The sequence below is a fragment of the Lagenorhynchus albirostris genome, chromosome 3, assembly GCF_949774975.1.
Source record: "Lagenorhynchus albirostris chromosome 3, mLagAlb1.1, whole genome shotgun sequence".
In the NCBI taxonomy this organism is placed as follows: Eukaryota; Metazoa; Chordata; class Mammalia; order Artiodactyla; family Delphinidae; genus Lagenorhynchus; species Lagenorhynchus albirostris.
This window is the reverse complement of record NC_083097.1, coordinates 161,392,103-161,409,641: the sequence shown is the minus strand read 5'-3', so window position 1 is coordinate 161,409,641 and position 17,539 is coordinate 161,392,103. Positions and strand designations below refer to the sequence as shown.

The 17,539-nt window shown below is 39.3% G+C and overlaps 1 protein-coding gene across 1 annotated transcript in view; it reads right to left on the bottom strand.

Moving 5' to 3' along the window:
* Positions 1–2,905: 2,905 nt before the first annotated feature.
* Positions 2,906–17,539, bottom strand: part of LOC132517527 (zinc finger protein 791-like) — a 48,298-nt gene continuing 33,664 nt past the window's right edge. The window contains exons 3-6 of the mRNA XM_060144902.1: positions 7,014–7,140; positions 6,765–6,825; positions 6,127–6,364; positions 2,906–6,042 (exon numbers count right to left, since the gene is read on the bottom strand). Coding sequence (XP_060000885.1) covers positions 4,708–6,042; positions 6,127–6,364; positions 6,765–6,825; positions 7,014–7,140 — 1,761 coding nt within the window. The 3' untranslated portion in view covers positions 2,906–4,707. The remainder of the gene's footprint in view (positions 6,043–6,126; positions 6,365–6,764; positions 6,826–7,013; positions 7,141–17,539) is intronic.

Below are 17,539 nucleotides of genomic sequence, written 5' to 3'. Positions count from 1 at the left end.
GGTAAGACCCTGTTCTCCCTGTGTCTGACTTTCATTTGTAACACAGGAGGCCAAAAAAGACTCTGTGCTTCCACTTCAGGCAGCACAGGTTGGATGTGTGGTCGGGGAACCAAGATCTCACATGCTGCAAGGTGTGGCCAAAAAAAAAAAAAAAAAAAGATGGGAGGAATACTTGGGGAAGGGGCAGAGCAACTGAGAAATAATTATGAAATTACATCTACCATGCAGAGAAGACATAAGTTAGTACTGAAAACATGGAGGAAGTTTAGACTTCTTTTGCTCTTTAATGAAACACAAAGCTGGTAATCCGTCCCCCTCCCTTTTTTAAAAAAATAAATTTATTTTTTAAATTTTTATTTATTTTTGGTTGCATTGGGTCTTCGTTGCTGCATGTGGGCTTTTTCTCTAGTTGTGGTGAGCAGGAGCTACTCTTCGTTGCAGTGAGCGGGCTTCTCATTGCGGTGGCTTCTCGTTGCGGGGCATGGGCTCTAGAGCACAGGCTCAGTAGTTGTGGCACACGGGCTTAGTTGCTCTGTGGCATGTGGGATCTTCCCTGACCAGGGCTTGAACCCATGTCCCCTGAGTTGGCAGGTGGATTCTTAACCACTGCACCACCAGGGAAGCCCTCCCTCCCTTTTCATAACATGTGCTGGAGGTCTAAAACTATGGGAATAACACCTATGAACAGCAAAATGGGCTTTGTAACTCTGTGGACCATTGAAACAAAAAGCTTCCAGTTCTCTTCTTATAAAAGGCATTAAAAACTTTCCATTTTGAGGATGTCAGACGTACCTCCTTTCCCACTAACTTGGGATATTACTGAAGAGGATAGCCGTCTGTCTGCAGCTCACTTCACTTATTCCTTGGATGACTGCCCCCTAAACATCCGCAGCTCTTTTTAGTGTTTCATGTTGGACTTGCAGAGATATCACTCACAGGAAAAACCCATGACTGGCTACAAGTGTGCAGATGACCAGAACCCTTCCTCAAACTTGGAGGACCAGAAAGCCTTCATGGTGTCACTCCTTCTGTGTAGCAGCAAAATTATAATGGAAATATAAAAGGCAGTTTATTTTTTTACAATTTTTGGCCGTGCCCAATGTCATGTGGGATCTTAGTTCCCTGACCAGGGATCGAACCTGCATTCCCTGCATTGGAAGCTCAGAGTCTTAACCACTGGACTGCCAGGGAAGTCCCTAAAAGGCAATTTAAATCTTTTCAAATGATGTTAAATACAAACATAAACACCAAAACTACTCATGGCCCAAAGTAATGGGAATGGGGAGTCTCAAGTCTTGGATAATCCATGTCCAAACTCATGATTACTATTACATGCAATAAAACTTTCAACTGTGGCGAAGATGAAGATGAACCATGTCTACATCTTTATGGGGAAACCATTATGGTTGATCCCAGGAATGCAGGGATGTCTGTATTGCTCCCCACTTCTTATATCTGCACCCAAGCAGTTCCTCAAATAGTGTTTAAGATGCAAGATGGTGTAAATAAAAAGTGATCAGTGATGACATCCTCACTCATGAGGCCCTGACCTGCCACAGACACACAATTCCAGTCTCCCTATTACCTCATAGCATTGTTTACTTTCCTCAAAGCTCTTATTTCCATCTTATAAACCCAGATTGTGCTATTTGTTAGTCACCTCTTCCCACAAAAATATGAGAGCCAGGACTTGAAGAACTTGTTTCACACCTATATATCCGGAGTGTGTAGTGCCCTATTTATGCTAAATTGTGTATGATTTGAGTCTACAGTGCCTAGTAGAAGAGGGATGCTGAAAAATTAGCATCAAGAGTAGCTTCTGAGCAAGAAAGCCTTGCTTGGAATAGTAACCCTGTCTTTGTCCCTTGCCAGGTTTGTGTTCTTGACAATTTACCTAAACTCATAAAGCCTCAGTTGATTGGAAAAGGAGGTAATACCTAACACAAGTCCAAATCCTGTAAGACCTTTTGGACAGTCTCTTACTGATATGACCCATTATCATTTATGGTTTGTGTTCATCCTTATTATGATGATTCGTTATGCCCCTCTATTTGTTGTTGTTTTTACATTGCTTTTTCTGATCCATTTTTCAAAAAAATTTTTTATTGGAGTATAGTTATGTACAATGTTGTGTTAGTTTTAGGTGTACAACAAAGTGAGTTAGTTATACATACATTTACTCTTTAGATTCTTTTCCCATATAGACCATTACAGAGTATTGAGTAGAGTTCCCTGTGCTATACAGTAGGTTCTCATTAGTTATCTATTTTATATACAGTACTGTGTATATGTCAACCCCAGTCACCCAATTTATCCCTCCCCCACGCCCCTCTATTTGAATACAAGTGTGAACCTGGCAGTTTTTGGCAAGAAGGCAGTAACAAAACCATGATTTAAGTTTTTAATTAAGAACAAATGAGAAATCCGTTTCATGACAAAAATTCTAACTATGAAAAAAAAATTTGCCTGAGGAAGAATATACATGGTAATACTGAATCAAAATGTATAATGATTACCTTGAAAAAAACCACAAACTTGATCTAAAAATCTACAATTGCAATGGGATGTTTCAATATATCCTATTAGGAAATAGAAAAGATAATATTTGTTAGTATACAAGATTTTTTGAAAGAGAAGCATTTGACAAAAAAAAACATTGTTTTCAATCACATACAATCAGTCATAACTGAAAATGTACTGAGAAATTATGTTCAATTGTGAGTGACTGGAAATATCCATAATCTATCCGATAAGAGGAAGGTGCTAATTCTCACATGGAAGGATTGGGCCACAGAAGTCACTGCACAGTGCAGTAGAGGAACTCACTACAGGACCACATGCTTTCTTCTGACTGCACCACTGTAGCTGCTATAGTGGAATCAAGAACACACAGTCACTAGCAATATCAACAGAACAATGTGTTTACTACACAAATTAGACCTTATACAAATACAATATAGAGAAGAGGTGAGTCAGTGCTTCACAAAACGTTCTCAATCACAGCAGTCTAAATTTGTTGCCTGGTGGACACATGAGGACTTGCAGGAAAATCCAAACTGTGAGGGATCTTTGCTGTGGAACTTGTGGAGGTATCTGTGGAAACCAACAGGTCTGAGAAAATGGAAGTCATGTAGCTGGTGGTAATGAGCCTACTTTGGACTGGCAGGGCAAAGAATCAGGAAGATGGTTTAGAACCAGGTATATGTGAAACTCCTGTGTGGCTCAAGAACTAAGGCCTTCTTCACTTTGCCTTCCAAGTGTCATGCAAGGGAGGCTAGTGGTGAATTCTAACATGGAACCATGAAGAGAACAGGTTCTAGAAAATGTAGGTCACAACATATTACCCATGTTAACAACACATTCCAGGAGAGCATCTCCAATTCTACATTTTAGTGTCCTGTAACAGGTAGGTCTCTTTTCTTTTTGCAAATATAAAGACTTACTGGTCCATTAACATACAAGGTTATTACAAAAATGAATCAGAACTTAAATGTTAGTAACACTTTAAATAAAAAGTAGCTAGAAATGTGATGTTTATATTTAATCTCACAGACTTGCAATGTGAGAGCAGTAACCACATCAGTTATGATCACTGTTGTATTTACAGCACAGGCACATAGTAGGTGCTCAATATGAATGAAGGGATGGTAATACCACTAGTTGACTTCAGTGATATAATTATTCTAATTGAATTATGGGTAAAGAGACACTAACTGGTGATATCAGAATCATGTAGGAGAATTTTTAATGCATTGGTGGGGGAAAAATGTTGCTTCAGTGCAAAGATATTGTAGCTACGAATTTAAAATAATTGCACTTGTAAACAATGTAAGGTTGCTTTGTTTAAGTATGCAGTTGATGTCAACATGGGTGTCTTAAAGTCTCTTCCCCAAATCACAGTCAGATGGAATGACAAAGAGTAAAGAGAAAATGACAAAGAGAAAAGATGTAAATACTAAGTCAAATGAGATTATACTCTGTGTTAAACTTCACATAATTACAAATTTATGCCAACTATTTATTAGCAAGGAAAAAATGGAAGAAGGCTCTTCTGACAAGAGAAAAGTTTTTCTAATAAAAGAGGCATATTTACAATGGGTAAGAAATATCCAGTACCTGCCACATGAAGCCAATAGGAAAATCCCAACAACTACCAGAGTGTCATTAGTCCATGCCCCCTTTACTTACAGAACAACAAAAATTATATATTTTTGGCACATTATATAATATTGGCACATTACAATTATATTCCAGGTCACTCATGGATCCAACAGATTTCAAAATGGAAAGACAAAAATTCTATAAGCTAATTTAAGGAAAAATACTACCTACTAAGCTTATATACTATTGCTTAAAGAGTACTTACAGAATTGTTTCAACTCAGTGTTGTGTTCATTTGCAAAATTAACAAGTAGAATCCATAATTAGAGACTGAGTTTCAGAATAAGCCACTGATAAAGATACATTTTTAACTTTTAAAACGTTTCATGTTATGAATTTTTTGGAGCATTATATATGAATTAATCTACATCAGGCTTTCCCATATTATTTACATGTTATAGCATTTCTCTCCAGTAGAGTTTTCATATGACTTTGAATGTATTGGGTTGGCCAGAAAGTTCATTCTTCCGTAAGATGTTACGGAAAATCCCGAATGAACTTTTTGGCCAGCCCAGTATTTGTTAAGATAGGAAACTCTTGTATTTATCACTTATATCCAGTGTGCATTCTCATGACATGTTTATGTAAGGATGTGGGCCAATTAAAGGCTTTCCCACAATGCTTACATTCAAGAAGTTTCTCTCCAGTGTGAATTCTTTCATGGCTTCTGTATGAACTGGGTCGACTAAAGGCTTTCCCACAGTCTTTACACTTATACGGTTTCTCACCAGTGTGCATTCTCATGTGACCTCGAAAGGTTGTGCGGTAAATGAAGGCTTTCCCACATTCCTTGCATTCATAGGGCTTCTCTCCAGTATGAGTTCTTTCATGTACTTGAACATAACTGGAACAACTGAAGGCTTTACCACATATTTTACATTCATAGGGTTTCTCTCCTGTGTGAGTTCTTTCATGTATTCGAAATGAACTAGGACAATTAAATGCTTTCCCACATTCCTTACATTTATAAGGTCCATCTCCAGTGTGCGTCATCATGTGTCTTCGAAAGCTTGTGAGAGAAACAAATGCTTTCCCACATTTCTCACATTTATAGGGTTTCTCTCCAGTGTGAGTTCTTTCATGTATTTGCAAACCTAAAGGAGAACTGAAGGTTTTCCCACATTGCTTACATTCGTAGGGTTTCTCTGCAGTGTGAGTCCGTTCATGTCTTCGAAATGAAGTGGGACAACTGAGGGCTTTACCACACTGCTTACATATATAGGGTTTTTCACCAGTGTGAGTTCTCACATGGACTTGAAAAGTGGTGAGCCAATGGAAGGCTTTTCCACATTCCTTACATTGATAAGGTTTCTCTCCAGTGTGAGTTCTTTCATGTGTTCGAAAGGAACTGGAACAACTGAAGGCTCTACCACACTGTTTACATTCATAGGGTTTTTCTCCAGTGTGAGATCTTTCATGTATTCTATATGAACTGGGACAATTGAATGCTTTTCCACATTCTTTACATTTATAAGGTCCAACTCCAGTATGTGTTATCATGTGTCTTTGAAAGCTTCCAAGAGAAATGAAGGCTTTCCCACATTCCTTACAGTCATAAGGTTTCTCTCCTGTATGAGTTCTCTCATGTTTTCGAAGAGAACTGGGACAACTGAAGGCTTTACTACACTTTTTACATTCATAGGGTTTTTCTCCAGTATGAGTCCTTTCATGACTTCGAAAGGAACTTGGACAACTGAGGGCTTTACCACATTGCTTACATTCATACGGTTTCTCCCCTGTGTGAGTTCTTTCATGTGTTTGAAAGGTTTGATGATATCGAAAGGCTTTCCCACATTGTTTACATTGATAGGGTTTTTCTCCAGTGTGAGTCCGTTCATGTTTTCGAACAGATTGGCGATATCTAAATGATTTCCCACATTCCTTACATTTATAGGATTTCTCTATACTATGATTACTTTCATGTTTCTGAAAAGGCTGGAGATAACTGAAGGCTTTTCCACATACCTTACATTTATAAGGCTTCTTTCCACATTCCTGATACCTGGATGGTTTGGGTGCAGTGTGAGATCTAACGTGCCTATTAAAGGATGAACGACTCATGAGGACTTTTCCACACACACTGCACTCCCATGGTTTTACTGCAGTAGAATTCTTGTTCAGATTAAGATTTGGAATAAGGCTGATATTTTCGCCACACTGACTACCTTCTTCACTTTCACAGCATCTCCGTAATGTATGGCTTCTGTTAAAAAAAAATTAGCAGCACACTGTTAATGATTTCTTTGTTAATGATTTTACAGTAAATACTAGTATTACATTTTTATCATTTATCGGGAAAATATTAGGTTTTTCTGCACCATGTAAGTTTGAAAGTGAATATACTGAACGCTCTACAAGAAAGCTCAACCATTGCTATTACCATAGTGATAGTCATATATGCAGTCTCTGAATATGTTTTAAAGTAAACTATTTGGGAAACAATGAACATCCATGACACAGTTAAGAAAACATTTTTTTGGTAAAAATTTTCTGAGAATAAATAAATTTGAAGCTGGGCCCTTTTGTGTCTACTTGTTTCTAAATTTCATGACATAAGAAGATTCTCTTGTGGGACACTGCTTTAAACTGTGAGTGCAACTCACCTCAGATTTCTTCCCTGGTTTTTGTACTGATCTTCAGTGTTATGGTCTTCCCATTTTTCCCCTGAAATGCCAACCAAAAAGATCAATAAATTATAGGAAAATTATTATTTCACAGGTCTATGATGACCTCAAACTATGATTTACTTACCAAAGTATTCCCTTTCCCCATTCCACATCTTAGAACAACACTGATGGGCAGGAAACACTTGTTCTCTAATTGATTAAGTGAAGGAATGTCATCATCCTTACCTATTGAGGCCAGGTTCCTCAAGGTTTCCCGCATCACATCTCTGTAGAGTTTCTTCTGTGAAGGCCCCAGCAGAGCCCACTCCTCCAAGGTAAAGTTCACAGCCACATCCTCAAAGGCCACTGGGTCCTAAAACATCACAAATATGTGTACAGGAAGATGGGTGAGATGGACAGTAGCGGGAATCTGTAGTCCATTCACAAGAAGTTCACATATGATGCTGTTATTGAAATATTTATTCTGTGACTTGATCATCAAAATCCTTATTCTCTATATGACCACTTCCTCACATTCAACAGCATCATGTACACATGGAAATCATTTTTACTATGATCACTTAAGTCTTACCATTCTCTAACAGTAGGATCCAGAGCACGCTGGAGAAATGTGAACTCCAAATGAAAGAAGTATTTCCAGATCATCAACTCCTCGTAAGAAAAATCCACCTCCTTTAATACCCACCATATCTATCACATAGCACTCCATGAAACACAGGATCACATTTGCATGAGGTGTTTTTTTTTTTTATAACTTAATATTGGGCTGTGTCAGGTCTTCGTTGCTGCGTGCGGGCTTTCTCTAGTTGCGGCAAGTGGGGGCTACTCTTTGTTGTGGTGTGTGGGCTTCTCGTTGCGGTGGTTTCTCCTGTTGCAGAGCACGAGGCTCTAGGTGTGCGGGCTTGAGTAGTTGTGGCGCATGGGTTTAGCTGCTCTGTGGCATGTGGGATCTTCCTGGACCGGGGCTTGAACGCATGTCCCCTGCATTGGCAGGTGGATTCTTAACGACTGTGCCACCAGGGAAGCCCCTTGCATGAGGTTTTAATGGAAAAAAACACAGTGAACTGGAAGCTTTTTCTTCCATTCCCATCACCAAACGTGACAAGGACAGGAGACCTGTGGAAATCCAGCTTATCACTAGGCCCAGCTGGCCATATTGTCCTAAAGTACTCCAGGCTATCAGAAGTAGTCAGATGCAACTGGCTGAATAAAAATAATCTGGTGGAAAAGTATTAAGTTTAACTTGCCTGTAAAAATATTTGACAGATACTCAGTTACTCCTTTTTATCTCTGTCCTATTTCATGAGGCTAGGAAGCTATTCTGAAGTTAGTACTCAGGCATGAGAAAGAAGGCATGACAACTTAGACCTCCACAAAATCCCTATATTCAGAGTGGCTTCTCACCATCTTTACCACATATATGTGCATATACTGAGAAGATAAATGCCAGAAGAGCATTTTCCGGCAAAACCATAACAGTGTACCCTGGACCTTGCTGACCTTGGGGAACTGAATAAGAATTGCAGTTTGCACCAGAGTCCACTGAAGACCACAATGGTTTGATGGTGAACGTGCCCATCATTATAAAACACAAAGGGTCCAGCAGTGCTTTCCTCTAAAAAACATAAAACTTATCTTCTCCAATTATAGGAGGCAGTGATTCTCAACCAGCCACTTGAGAGGCTGCCTTTCCACTTCTCTCATTTCCATGCCTCCATGTGGTGCACAGGGACATGACAGCGCAACGTCTGGGCATAGGAACCACATAACTTCCCTAAATGCTGGTCTCTGTAAAAGATCACTAACCTACTGATGTCCACGTGCAGGGGACAGAGAAAAGGTTCCCACACAGTAATTACAATGGTAGAATTTATCTATTCAGTTAAGGAACAGAAAAAGAAATCCCCAGTTCTTGAGAAGTTTTTCTCACAGGAATCGATGGTCTTAAAATGGAAATATTTATTTGTGTAGCATTTCTCTAATTTTTCCAATGTGCTCTGGACCCTACCATTAGAGAACAGTAAGACTTTAAGTGATCATAGTAAAAATGTATAATTTCCACATGTTCATGATGCTGTTAAATTTGTGAGGAAGTAACCACTTCCTGCTTGAGCTGCTTGCATCAGCTCTAATTACACTTTCTATGGTGTATCTGTAGCGCTTGCTCCTAACAATGTCCTACTGTGAAGTGTGCAGAAGAGAGTTACTAACAAGTCTGAGATCGCTGATTCTTAGGAATGCCTGCTCACCATGTTTGTCCTTTGTTGGTCTCTGGGAACTGGGATTTATGAGTGACCCCACCAACCTGATAAGAGTGGCTCAGTGTGTCTAAACTGTTTATGGTACATTATAAACGCTTTTCATTATGAGCGTCTGAACTTTCATTATGCTTAGGCAGAGTTCCTATGTGATCTGCTCCCCAAAATCACTCTGGGTATTGAGGCTCTAATGAGCTTCTCTGGAAGACAATTATTTTATATGTGTTGTCACAACCCGCTGCTTGTAGGCTTGAGCCCTTCCTATGTGATTACACTAGGAAAGACCATCTGGAAGTTTGCATCTGGCTCCCTCCAGAACAAATTTAATTCGGTACTAAAGAAGAATGAACGAGATATTTAATGATCCTCATGGGAAAAATTTAAAATTTTTGTTGGGTAGCATTAAAGGAGAATGAGATAAATGAAAATACAAAAGATGTTTTTAGAAATAACCCAAACATCACTAAGATGTTACCTCTCCCAAAATATATCTCTAACAAAATGTTATCTAACTGGGAAAAACATTGTATTCCCCTGTATTCCATGGGCAATAGCCAATTCATTATAGATTGAAACGTGAAAGAAAAAACTGGGACACTTCTAGAAATCACAAGTAAATGCTTCATTGATCCAAGAATAGAACTTTCTCATTTAAGAGGAATAAGCCCTAGAAGCAAGAAGAACTACAATCCTGCAGCCTGTGGAACAAAAACCATATTCACAGAAAGACAAGATGAAAAGGCAGAGAGCTATGTACCAGATGAAAGAACAAGATAAAGCCCCAGAAAAACAACTAAATGAAATGGAGATAGGCTATCTTCCAGAAAAAGAATTCAGAATAATGATAGTGAAGACGATCCAGGACCTCCGAAAAAGAATGGAGGCAAAGATGGAGAAGATGCAAGAAATGTTTAACAAAGATCTAGAAAAATTAAAGAACAAACTAACAGAGATGAACAATACAATAACTGAAATGAAAAATACACTAGAAGGAATCAATAGCAGAATACCCGAGGCAGAAGAATGGGTAAGTGACCTGGAAGACAGAATGGTGGAATTCACTGCTGCAGAACAGAATAAAGAAAAAAGAATGAAAAGAAATGAAGACAGCCTAAGAGACCTCTGGCACAACATTCAACTCAACAACATTCGCATTATAGGGATCCCAGAAGGAGAAGAGAGAGAGAAAGGACCTGAGAAAATATTTGAAGAGATTATAGTCAAAAACTTCCCTAACATGGGAAAGGAAATAGCCACCCAAGCCCAGGAAGCACAGAGTCCCATTCAAATTGGCAAAAATTAAAGACAAAGAACAATTATTGAAAGCAGCAAGGGAAAAACGACAAAAAACATACAAGGGAACTCCCATAAAGTTAACAGCTGATTTCTCAGCAGAAACTCTACAAGCCAGAAGGGAGTGGCATGACATATTTAATGAAAGGGCAGAACCTACAACCAAGATTACCCAGCAAGGATCTCACTCACATTTGATGGAGAAATCAAAAGCTTTAGAGACAAGTAAAAGCTAAGAGAACTTAGCACCACCAAACCAGCTGTACAACAGATGCTAAAGGAACTTAAGTGGGAAACACAAGAGAAGCAAAGGACCTACAATAACAAACCCAAAACAATTAAGAAAATGGTAATAGGAAATACATATCGATAATTACCATAAACGTGAATGGATTAAATGCTCCAACCAAAAGACACAGGCTTGCTGAATGGATACAAAAACATGACCCATATATAGGCTGTCTACAAGAGACCCACTTCAGACCTAGGGACACATACAGACTGAAAATGAGGGGATGGAAAAAGATATTCCATGCAAATGGAAATCAAAAGAAAGCTGGAGTAGCAATACTCATATCAGATAAAATAGACTTTAAAGAATGTTACGAAAGACAACGAAGGACACTACATAATGATCAAGGGATCAATCCAAGAAGAAGACGTAACAATTATATATTCACCCAACATAGGAGCACCTCAATACATAAGGCAACTGCTAACAGCTCTAGAAGAGGAAATTGACAGTAACACAGTAATAGTGGGGGACTTTAACACCTCACTTACACCAATGGACAGATCATCCAAACAGAAAATTAGTAAGGAAACACAAGCTTTAAATGGCACAATAGACCAGATAGATTTAATTGGTATTTATAGAACATTCCATCCAAAAACAGTAGATTACACTTTCTTCTCAAGTGCGCACAGAACATTCTCCAGGATAGATCACATCTTAGGTCCACAAATAAAGCCTCAGTAAATTTAAGAAAATTGAAATCATATCAAGCATCTTTTCTGACCACAACACTATGAGATTAGAAATCAATTACAGAGAAAAAAATGTAAAAAACACAAACACATGGAGGCTAAACGTTATTAAATAACCAAGAGATCACTAAAGAAAGCAAAGAGAAAATCAAAAAAATACCTAGAGACAAATGACAATGAAAACACGATGACCCAAAACCTATGGGATGCAGCAAAAGCAATTCTAAGAGGGAAGTTTATAGCTATACAAGCCTACCTCAAGAAACAAGAAAAATCTCAAATAAACAATCTAACCTTACACCTAAAGGAATTAGAGAAAGAAGAACAAACAAAATCCAAAGTTAGTAGAAGGAAAGAAATCATAAAGATCACAGCAGAAATCAATGAAATAGAAACAAAGAAAACAATAGCAAAGATCAATAAAACTAAAACCTGGTTCTTTGAGAAGATCAACAAAAGTGATAAACCATTAGCCAGACTCATCAAGGAAAAGAGGGAGGGATTCCCTGGTGGTGCAGTGGTTAAGAATCCACCTGCCAATGCATGGGACATGGGTTCGAGCCCTGGTCTGGGAAGATCCCACATGCTGCGGAGCAGCTGGGCCCATGTGCCACAATTACTGAGGCCCAGGCGCCTAGAGCCCATGCTCCGCAACAAGAGAAGCCACTGCAATGAGACGCTCATGCACCGCCATGAAGAGTAGCCCCTGCTCGCTGCAGCTAGAGAAAGCCCAACGCAGCAACGAAGACCCAAAGCAGCCAAAAATAAATAAATAAAATAAATTTTTTTTAAAAAAGAGGAAGAGGACTCAAATCAATAAAATTAGAAAGGAAAAAAGTTAAAACAAGCACTGCAGAAATACAAACCTTCCTAAGAGACTACTACAAGCAACTCTATGCCTATAAAATGGACAACCTGGAAGAAATGGACAAATTCTTAGAAAGGTATAACCTTCCAAGACTGAACCAGGAAGAAACAAAATATGAACAGACCAATCACAAGTAATGAAATTGAAACTGTGATTAAAAATCTTCCAACAGGGCTTCCCTGGTGGCACAGTGGTTGAGAGTCCGCCTGCTGATGCAGGAGACACGGGTTCATGCCCTGGTCCAGGAGGATCCCACATGCCGTGGAGCGGCTGGGCCCGTGAGCCATGGCCGCTGAGCCTGCACGTCCGGAGCCTGTGCTCTGCGATGGGAGAGGCCACAACAGTGAGAGGCCCCCGTACCACCAAAAAAAAAAAAAAAATCTTCCAACAAAAGTCCAGGATCAGATGGCTTCACAGGTGAATTCTATCAAACATTTAGAGAAGGGCTAATACCCATCCTTCTCAAACTCTTCCAAAAAATTGCAGAGGAAGGAAAACTCCCAAACTCATTCTATGAGGCCACCATCACACTGATACCAAAACCAGACAAAGATACTATAAAAAAAGAAAATTACAGACCAATATCACTGATGAATATAGATGTAAAAATCCTCAACAAAATGCTAGCAAACAGAATCCAACACATTAAAAAGGATCATACACCATGAATCAAGTGAGATTTATCCCAGAGATGCAAGGATTCTTCAGTATACGCAAGTCAATCAATATGATACACCACATTAACAAATTGAAGAATAAAAACTATATGATCATCTCAATAGATGCAGAAAAAGCTTCTGACAAAATTCAACATCAATTTATGATAAAAACTGTCTAGAAAGTGGGCAACATAATAAAGGCCATATATGACAAACCCAAAGCAAACATCATTTTTTTTTTTTTTGCAGTACACTGGCCTTTCACTGTTGTGGCCTCTCCCATTGCGGAGCACAGGCTGTGGACGCGCAGGCTCAGCAGCCATGGCTCACGGGCCTAGCTGCTCCGCGGCATGTGGGATCTTCCCAGACCGGGTCACGAACCTGTGTCCCCTGCATCGGCAGGCGGACTCTCAACCACTGTGCCACCAGGGAAGCCCAACAAACATCATTCTTAATGGTGAAAAAGTAAAAGCATTTCCTCTAAGATCAGGAACAAGACAAGGATGTCCACTCTCACCACTATTATTAAACATAGTTTTGGAAGTCCTAGCCATGGCAATCAGAGAATAAAAGGAACACAAATTGGAAAAGAAAAAGTAAAACTGACATTGTTTGCAGATGACATGATACTATACATAGAGAATCCTAAAGATGCCACCAGAAAACTACTAATCAATAAATGTGGTAAAGTTGCAGGATACAAAATTAATGCACAGAAATCTCTTGCATTCCCATACCCTAGTGATGAAAAATCTGAAAGAGAAATTAAGGAAACACTCCCATTTACCATTGCAACAACAAAAAAATACCTAGAAATAAACCTCCCTAAGGCGACAAAAGACCTGTATGCAGAAAACTATACGACACTGATGAAAGAAATTAAAGATGATACAAACAGATGGAGAGATATACCATGTTCTTGGATTGGAAGAATCAACATTGTGAAAATGACTATACTACCCAAAGCAATCTACAGATTCTGTGCAATCCCTATCAAATTACCAATGACATTTTTCACAGAACTAGAACAAAAAAAATTCACAATTTGTATGGAAACACAAAAGACCCCGAACAGCCAAAGCAATCTTGAGAAAGAAAAACGAAGCTGGAGGAATCAGGCTCTCTGACTTCAGACTGTACTACAAAGCTACAGTAATCAAGACAGTATGGTACTGGCACAAAAATAGAAACACAGATCAATGGAACAGGGTAGAAAGCCCAGAGATAAAGCCCACGCACCTATGGTCAACTAATCTATGACAAAGGAAACAAGGATATACAGTGGAGAAAAGACAGCCTCTTCAATAAGTGGTGCTGGGAAAACTGGACAGGTACATGTAAAAGAATGAAATTAGAACACTCCCTAACACCATACACAATAGTAAACTCAAAATGAATTAGAGACCTAAATATAAGACCGGACACTACAAAACTCTTAGAGGAAAACATAGGAAGAACACTCTTTGACATAAATCACAGCAAGACCTTTTTTGATTCACCTCCTAGAGTAATGGAAATAAAAACAAAAATAAACAAATGGGACCTAATGAAACTTAAAAGCTTTTGCACAGCAAAGCAAACCATAAACAAGACCAGAAGACAACCCTCAGAATGGGAGAAAATATTTGCAAACAAATCATCTGACAAAGGATTAATCTCCAAAATATATAAACAGCTCATGCAGCTCAATGTTAAAAAAACTAACCACCCAATCCAAAAATGGGCAGAAGACCTAAATAGACATTTCTCCAAAGACATACAGATGGGCAAGAAGCACATGAAAAGCTGCTCAACATCACTAATTATTAGAGAAATGCAAATCAAAACTACAATGAGGTGCCACCTCACACCAGTTAGAATGGGCATCATAAGAAAATCTACAAACAACAAATGCTGGAGAGGGTGTGGAGAAAAGGGAACCCTCTTGCCCTGTTGGTGGGAATGTAAATTGACACAGCCACTATGGAGAACAATATGGAGGTTCCTTCAAGAACTAAAAATAGAATTACCATATGACCCAGCAATCCCACTACTGGGCATATACCCTGAGAAAACCATAATTCAAAAAGACACATGCACCCCGATGTTCACTGCAGCACTATTTACAACAGCCAGGTCATGGAAGCAACCTAAATGCCCATCGACAGACGAATGGATAAAGAAGATGTGGTACATATATATAATGGAATATTACTCAGCCATAAAGAGGAATGAAATTGGGTCATTTGTAGAGACGTGGATGCATCTAGAGACTATCATACAGAGTGAAGTAAGTCAGAAAGAGAAAAACAAATATCGTATATTAACACGTATATGTGGAACCTAGAAAATGGTACACACGAACTGGTTTGCTTAGCAGAAATTGAGACACAGAAGTAGAGAAAAAACGTATGGGCACCAAGGGGGGAAAGCGGTAAGGGATGGGGGTTGTGGTGTGATGAACTGGGAGACTAGGATTGACATATATACACTGATATGTATAAAATGGATGACTAACAACAGACAAAAATTAATTAAAACAACCCCCCCCCAAAACAAAAAAAGAAGCAGCCCTAAAGCAAGAGCCTGACCAATTCAAACATATTAAAACTAAGGGAGTTATAAGACAAACAACAGGTGGAAAAAAATACATGCTATGTTAAAGGGTTAGTGTGCGAAGTAAGATGAACGGACACAATAGTTAAGGGGGAAAAAAAAAAGGGAAAATAACCAAAACATGTTTAACAGAAGATGCGAGATCATGTATGAGAAAATACCTGTCTGATTGGTAATAGGAAGTAATGAAACAACATGTCAAGCAGATTACATTTCACACTGATTAGGACAAAAATTTAGTCAATTTAGTAATCCCAAGTGTTGATGACCATAGGTGACAAATACGTAAATTATGCACGAATGGAGGAAGCATCAACTGATGCACTCCACTGCCATTTCCTGTACATTCGAACTCGCTATCTACAGCTTAGCAATTTTTCTCTAATGTCCAGAGGATTTATGTTCTTGGAGACTAATGCAAGAATATAGAAAATGTATTTTTAAGGAGATTAAAAATTAAACTGGAGAGAATTCCCTGGAGGTCCAGTGGTTAGGACTCCGTGATTTCACTGCCAAGGGCCCAGGTTCAATCCCTAGTTGGGGAAGTAAGATCCCATAAGTTGTGTGGCACGACCAAAAAAAATTTTTTTAACTGGAAAAAGCCGAACCCTATAACCACTGCAATGAATGAGTACCTTGACTGGCCTGTAGACCCTAGATGTGTATGAAACATACTTCTGCAAAGAACCAACCAAAAAACATTTTGACCGTAATTTCATTAATACTCATTTACTGAAAGGTCAAAACAGACAAAACTAAAACAACACTGTGTAGTGAAAAGAATAGATGGTAAAGGTATGAATAACTAAACAACAGAGATCATCTATGGGGCAGCACAGAGATGAGCAAGGGAGCAAGAACATCATGAGACTCTAAAAACTGCCTAAAGGCCCAGTTATGAATCTTGATGATTACAAAGATGTTTATATTGTTATTATTACTAGATGTTCCAATAAAACATTTTGTATGGGCTTCCCTGGTGGCGCAGTGGTTAAGAATCCACCTGCCAATGCAGGGGACACGGGTTTGAGCCCTGGTCCGGGAAGATCCCACATGCTGCGAAACAACTAAGCCCATGAGCCACAACTACTGAGCCTGCGCTCTAGAGCCCGAAAACCACAACTACTGAGCCTGCACTCTAGAGCCTGCGTGCCACAACTGCTGAAGCCCAGGCGCCTAGAGCCCTTGCTCTGCAACAAGAGAAACCACCGCAATGAGAAGCCCGTGCACCACAATGAAGAGTAGCCCCTGCTTGCCGCAACCAGAGAAAGCCCGCACACAGCAACGAAGACCCAACATAGCCAAAAATAAAAAATAAATAAAATTTATATAAAAAAACACTTTGTACATTCTTTTTTGAATATATGTGATGACAAAATAAATAAGGAATTAATGAAGTTTGGAGAAGAACATAATTTTACTATGTTTGCCCTGTGATGTGGCAACCTGAGTTTTAATTCACAGATTCTGGTAGCAAAAAGTGGTAGCAAACACATATATATGGAATTTAAGAAAAAAAAAATGTCATGAAGAACCTAGGGGTAAGGCAGGAATAAAGACGCAGACCTCCTAGAAAACGGACTTGAGGTTATGGGGAGGGGGAAGGGTGAGCTGTGACAGGGCGAGAGAGAGTCATGGACATATACACACTAACAAACGTAGTAAGGTAGATAGCTAGTGGGAAGCAGCCGTATGGCACAGGGATATTGGCTCGGTGCTTTGTGACAGCCTGGAGGGGTGGGATAGGGAGGGTGGGATAGGGAGGGTGGGAGGGAGGGAGACGCAAGAGGGAAGAGATATGGGAACATATGTATATGTATAACTGATTCACTTTGTTATAAAGCAGAAACTAACACACCATTGTAAAGCAATTATACCCCAATAAAGATGTTAAAAAAAAAAACTGGTAGCAAGACAAGTGTCTATTTTGTAAGAACTGGTTACATAATCTCACCCTCATATTCACTTTTTTTTTTTTTTTTTTTTTTTGCGGTACGTGGGCCTCTCACTGTTGTGGCCTCTCCCGTTGCGGAGCACAGGCTCCGGACGCGCAGGCTCAGCGGCCATGGCTCACGGGCCTAGCTGCTCCGC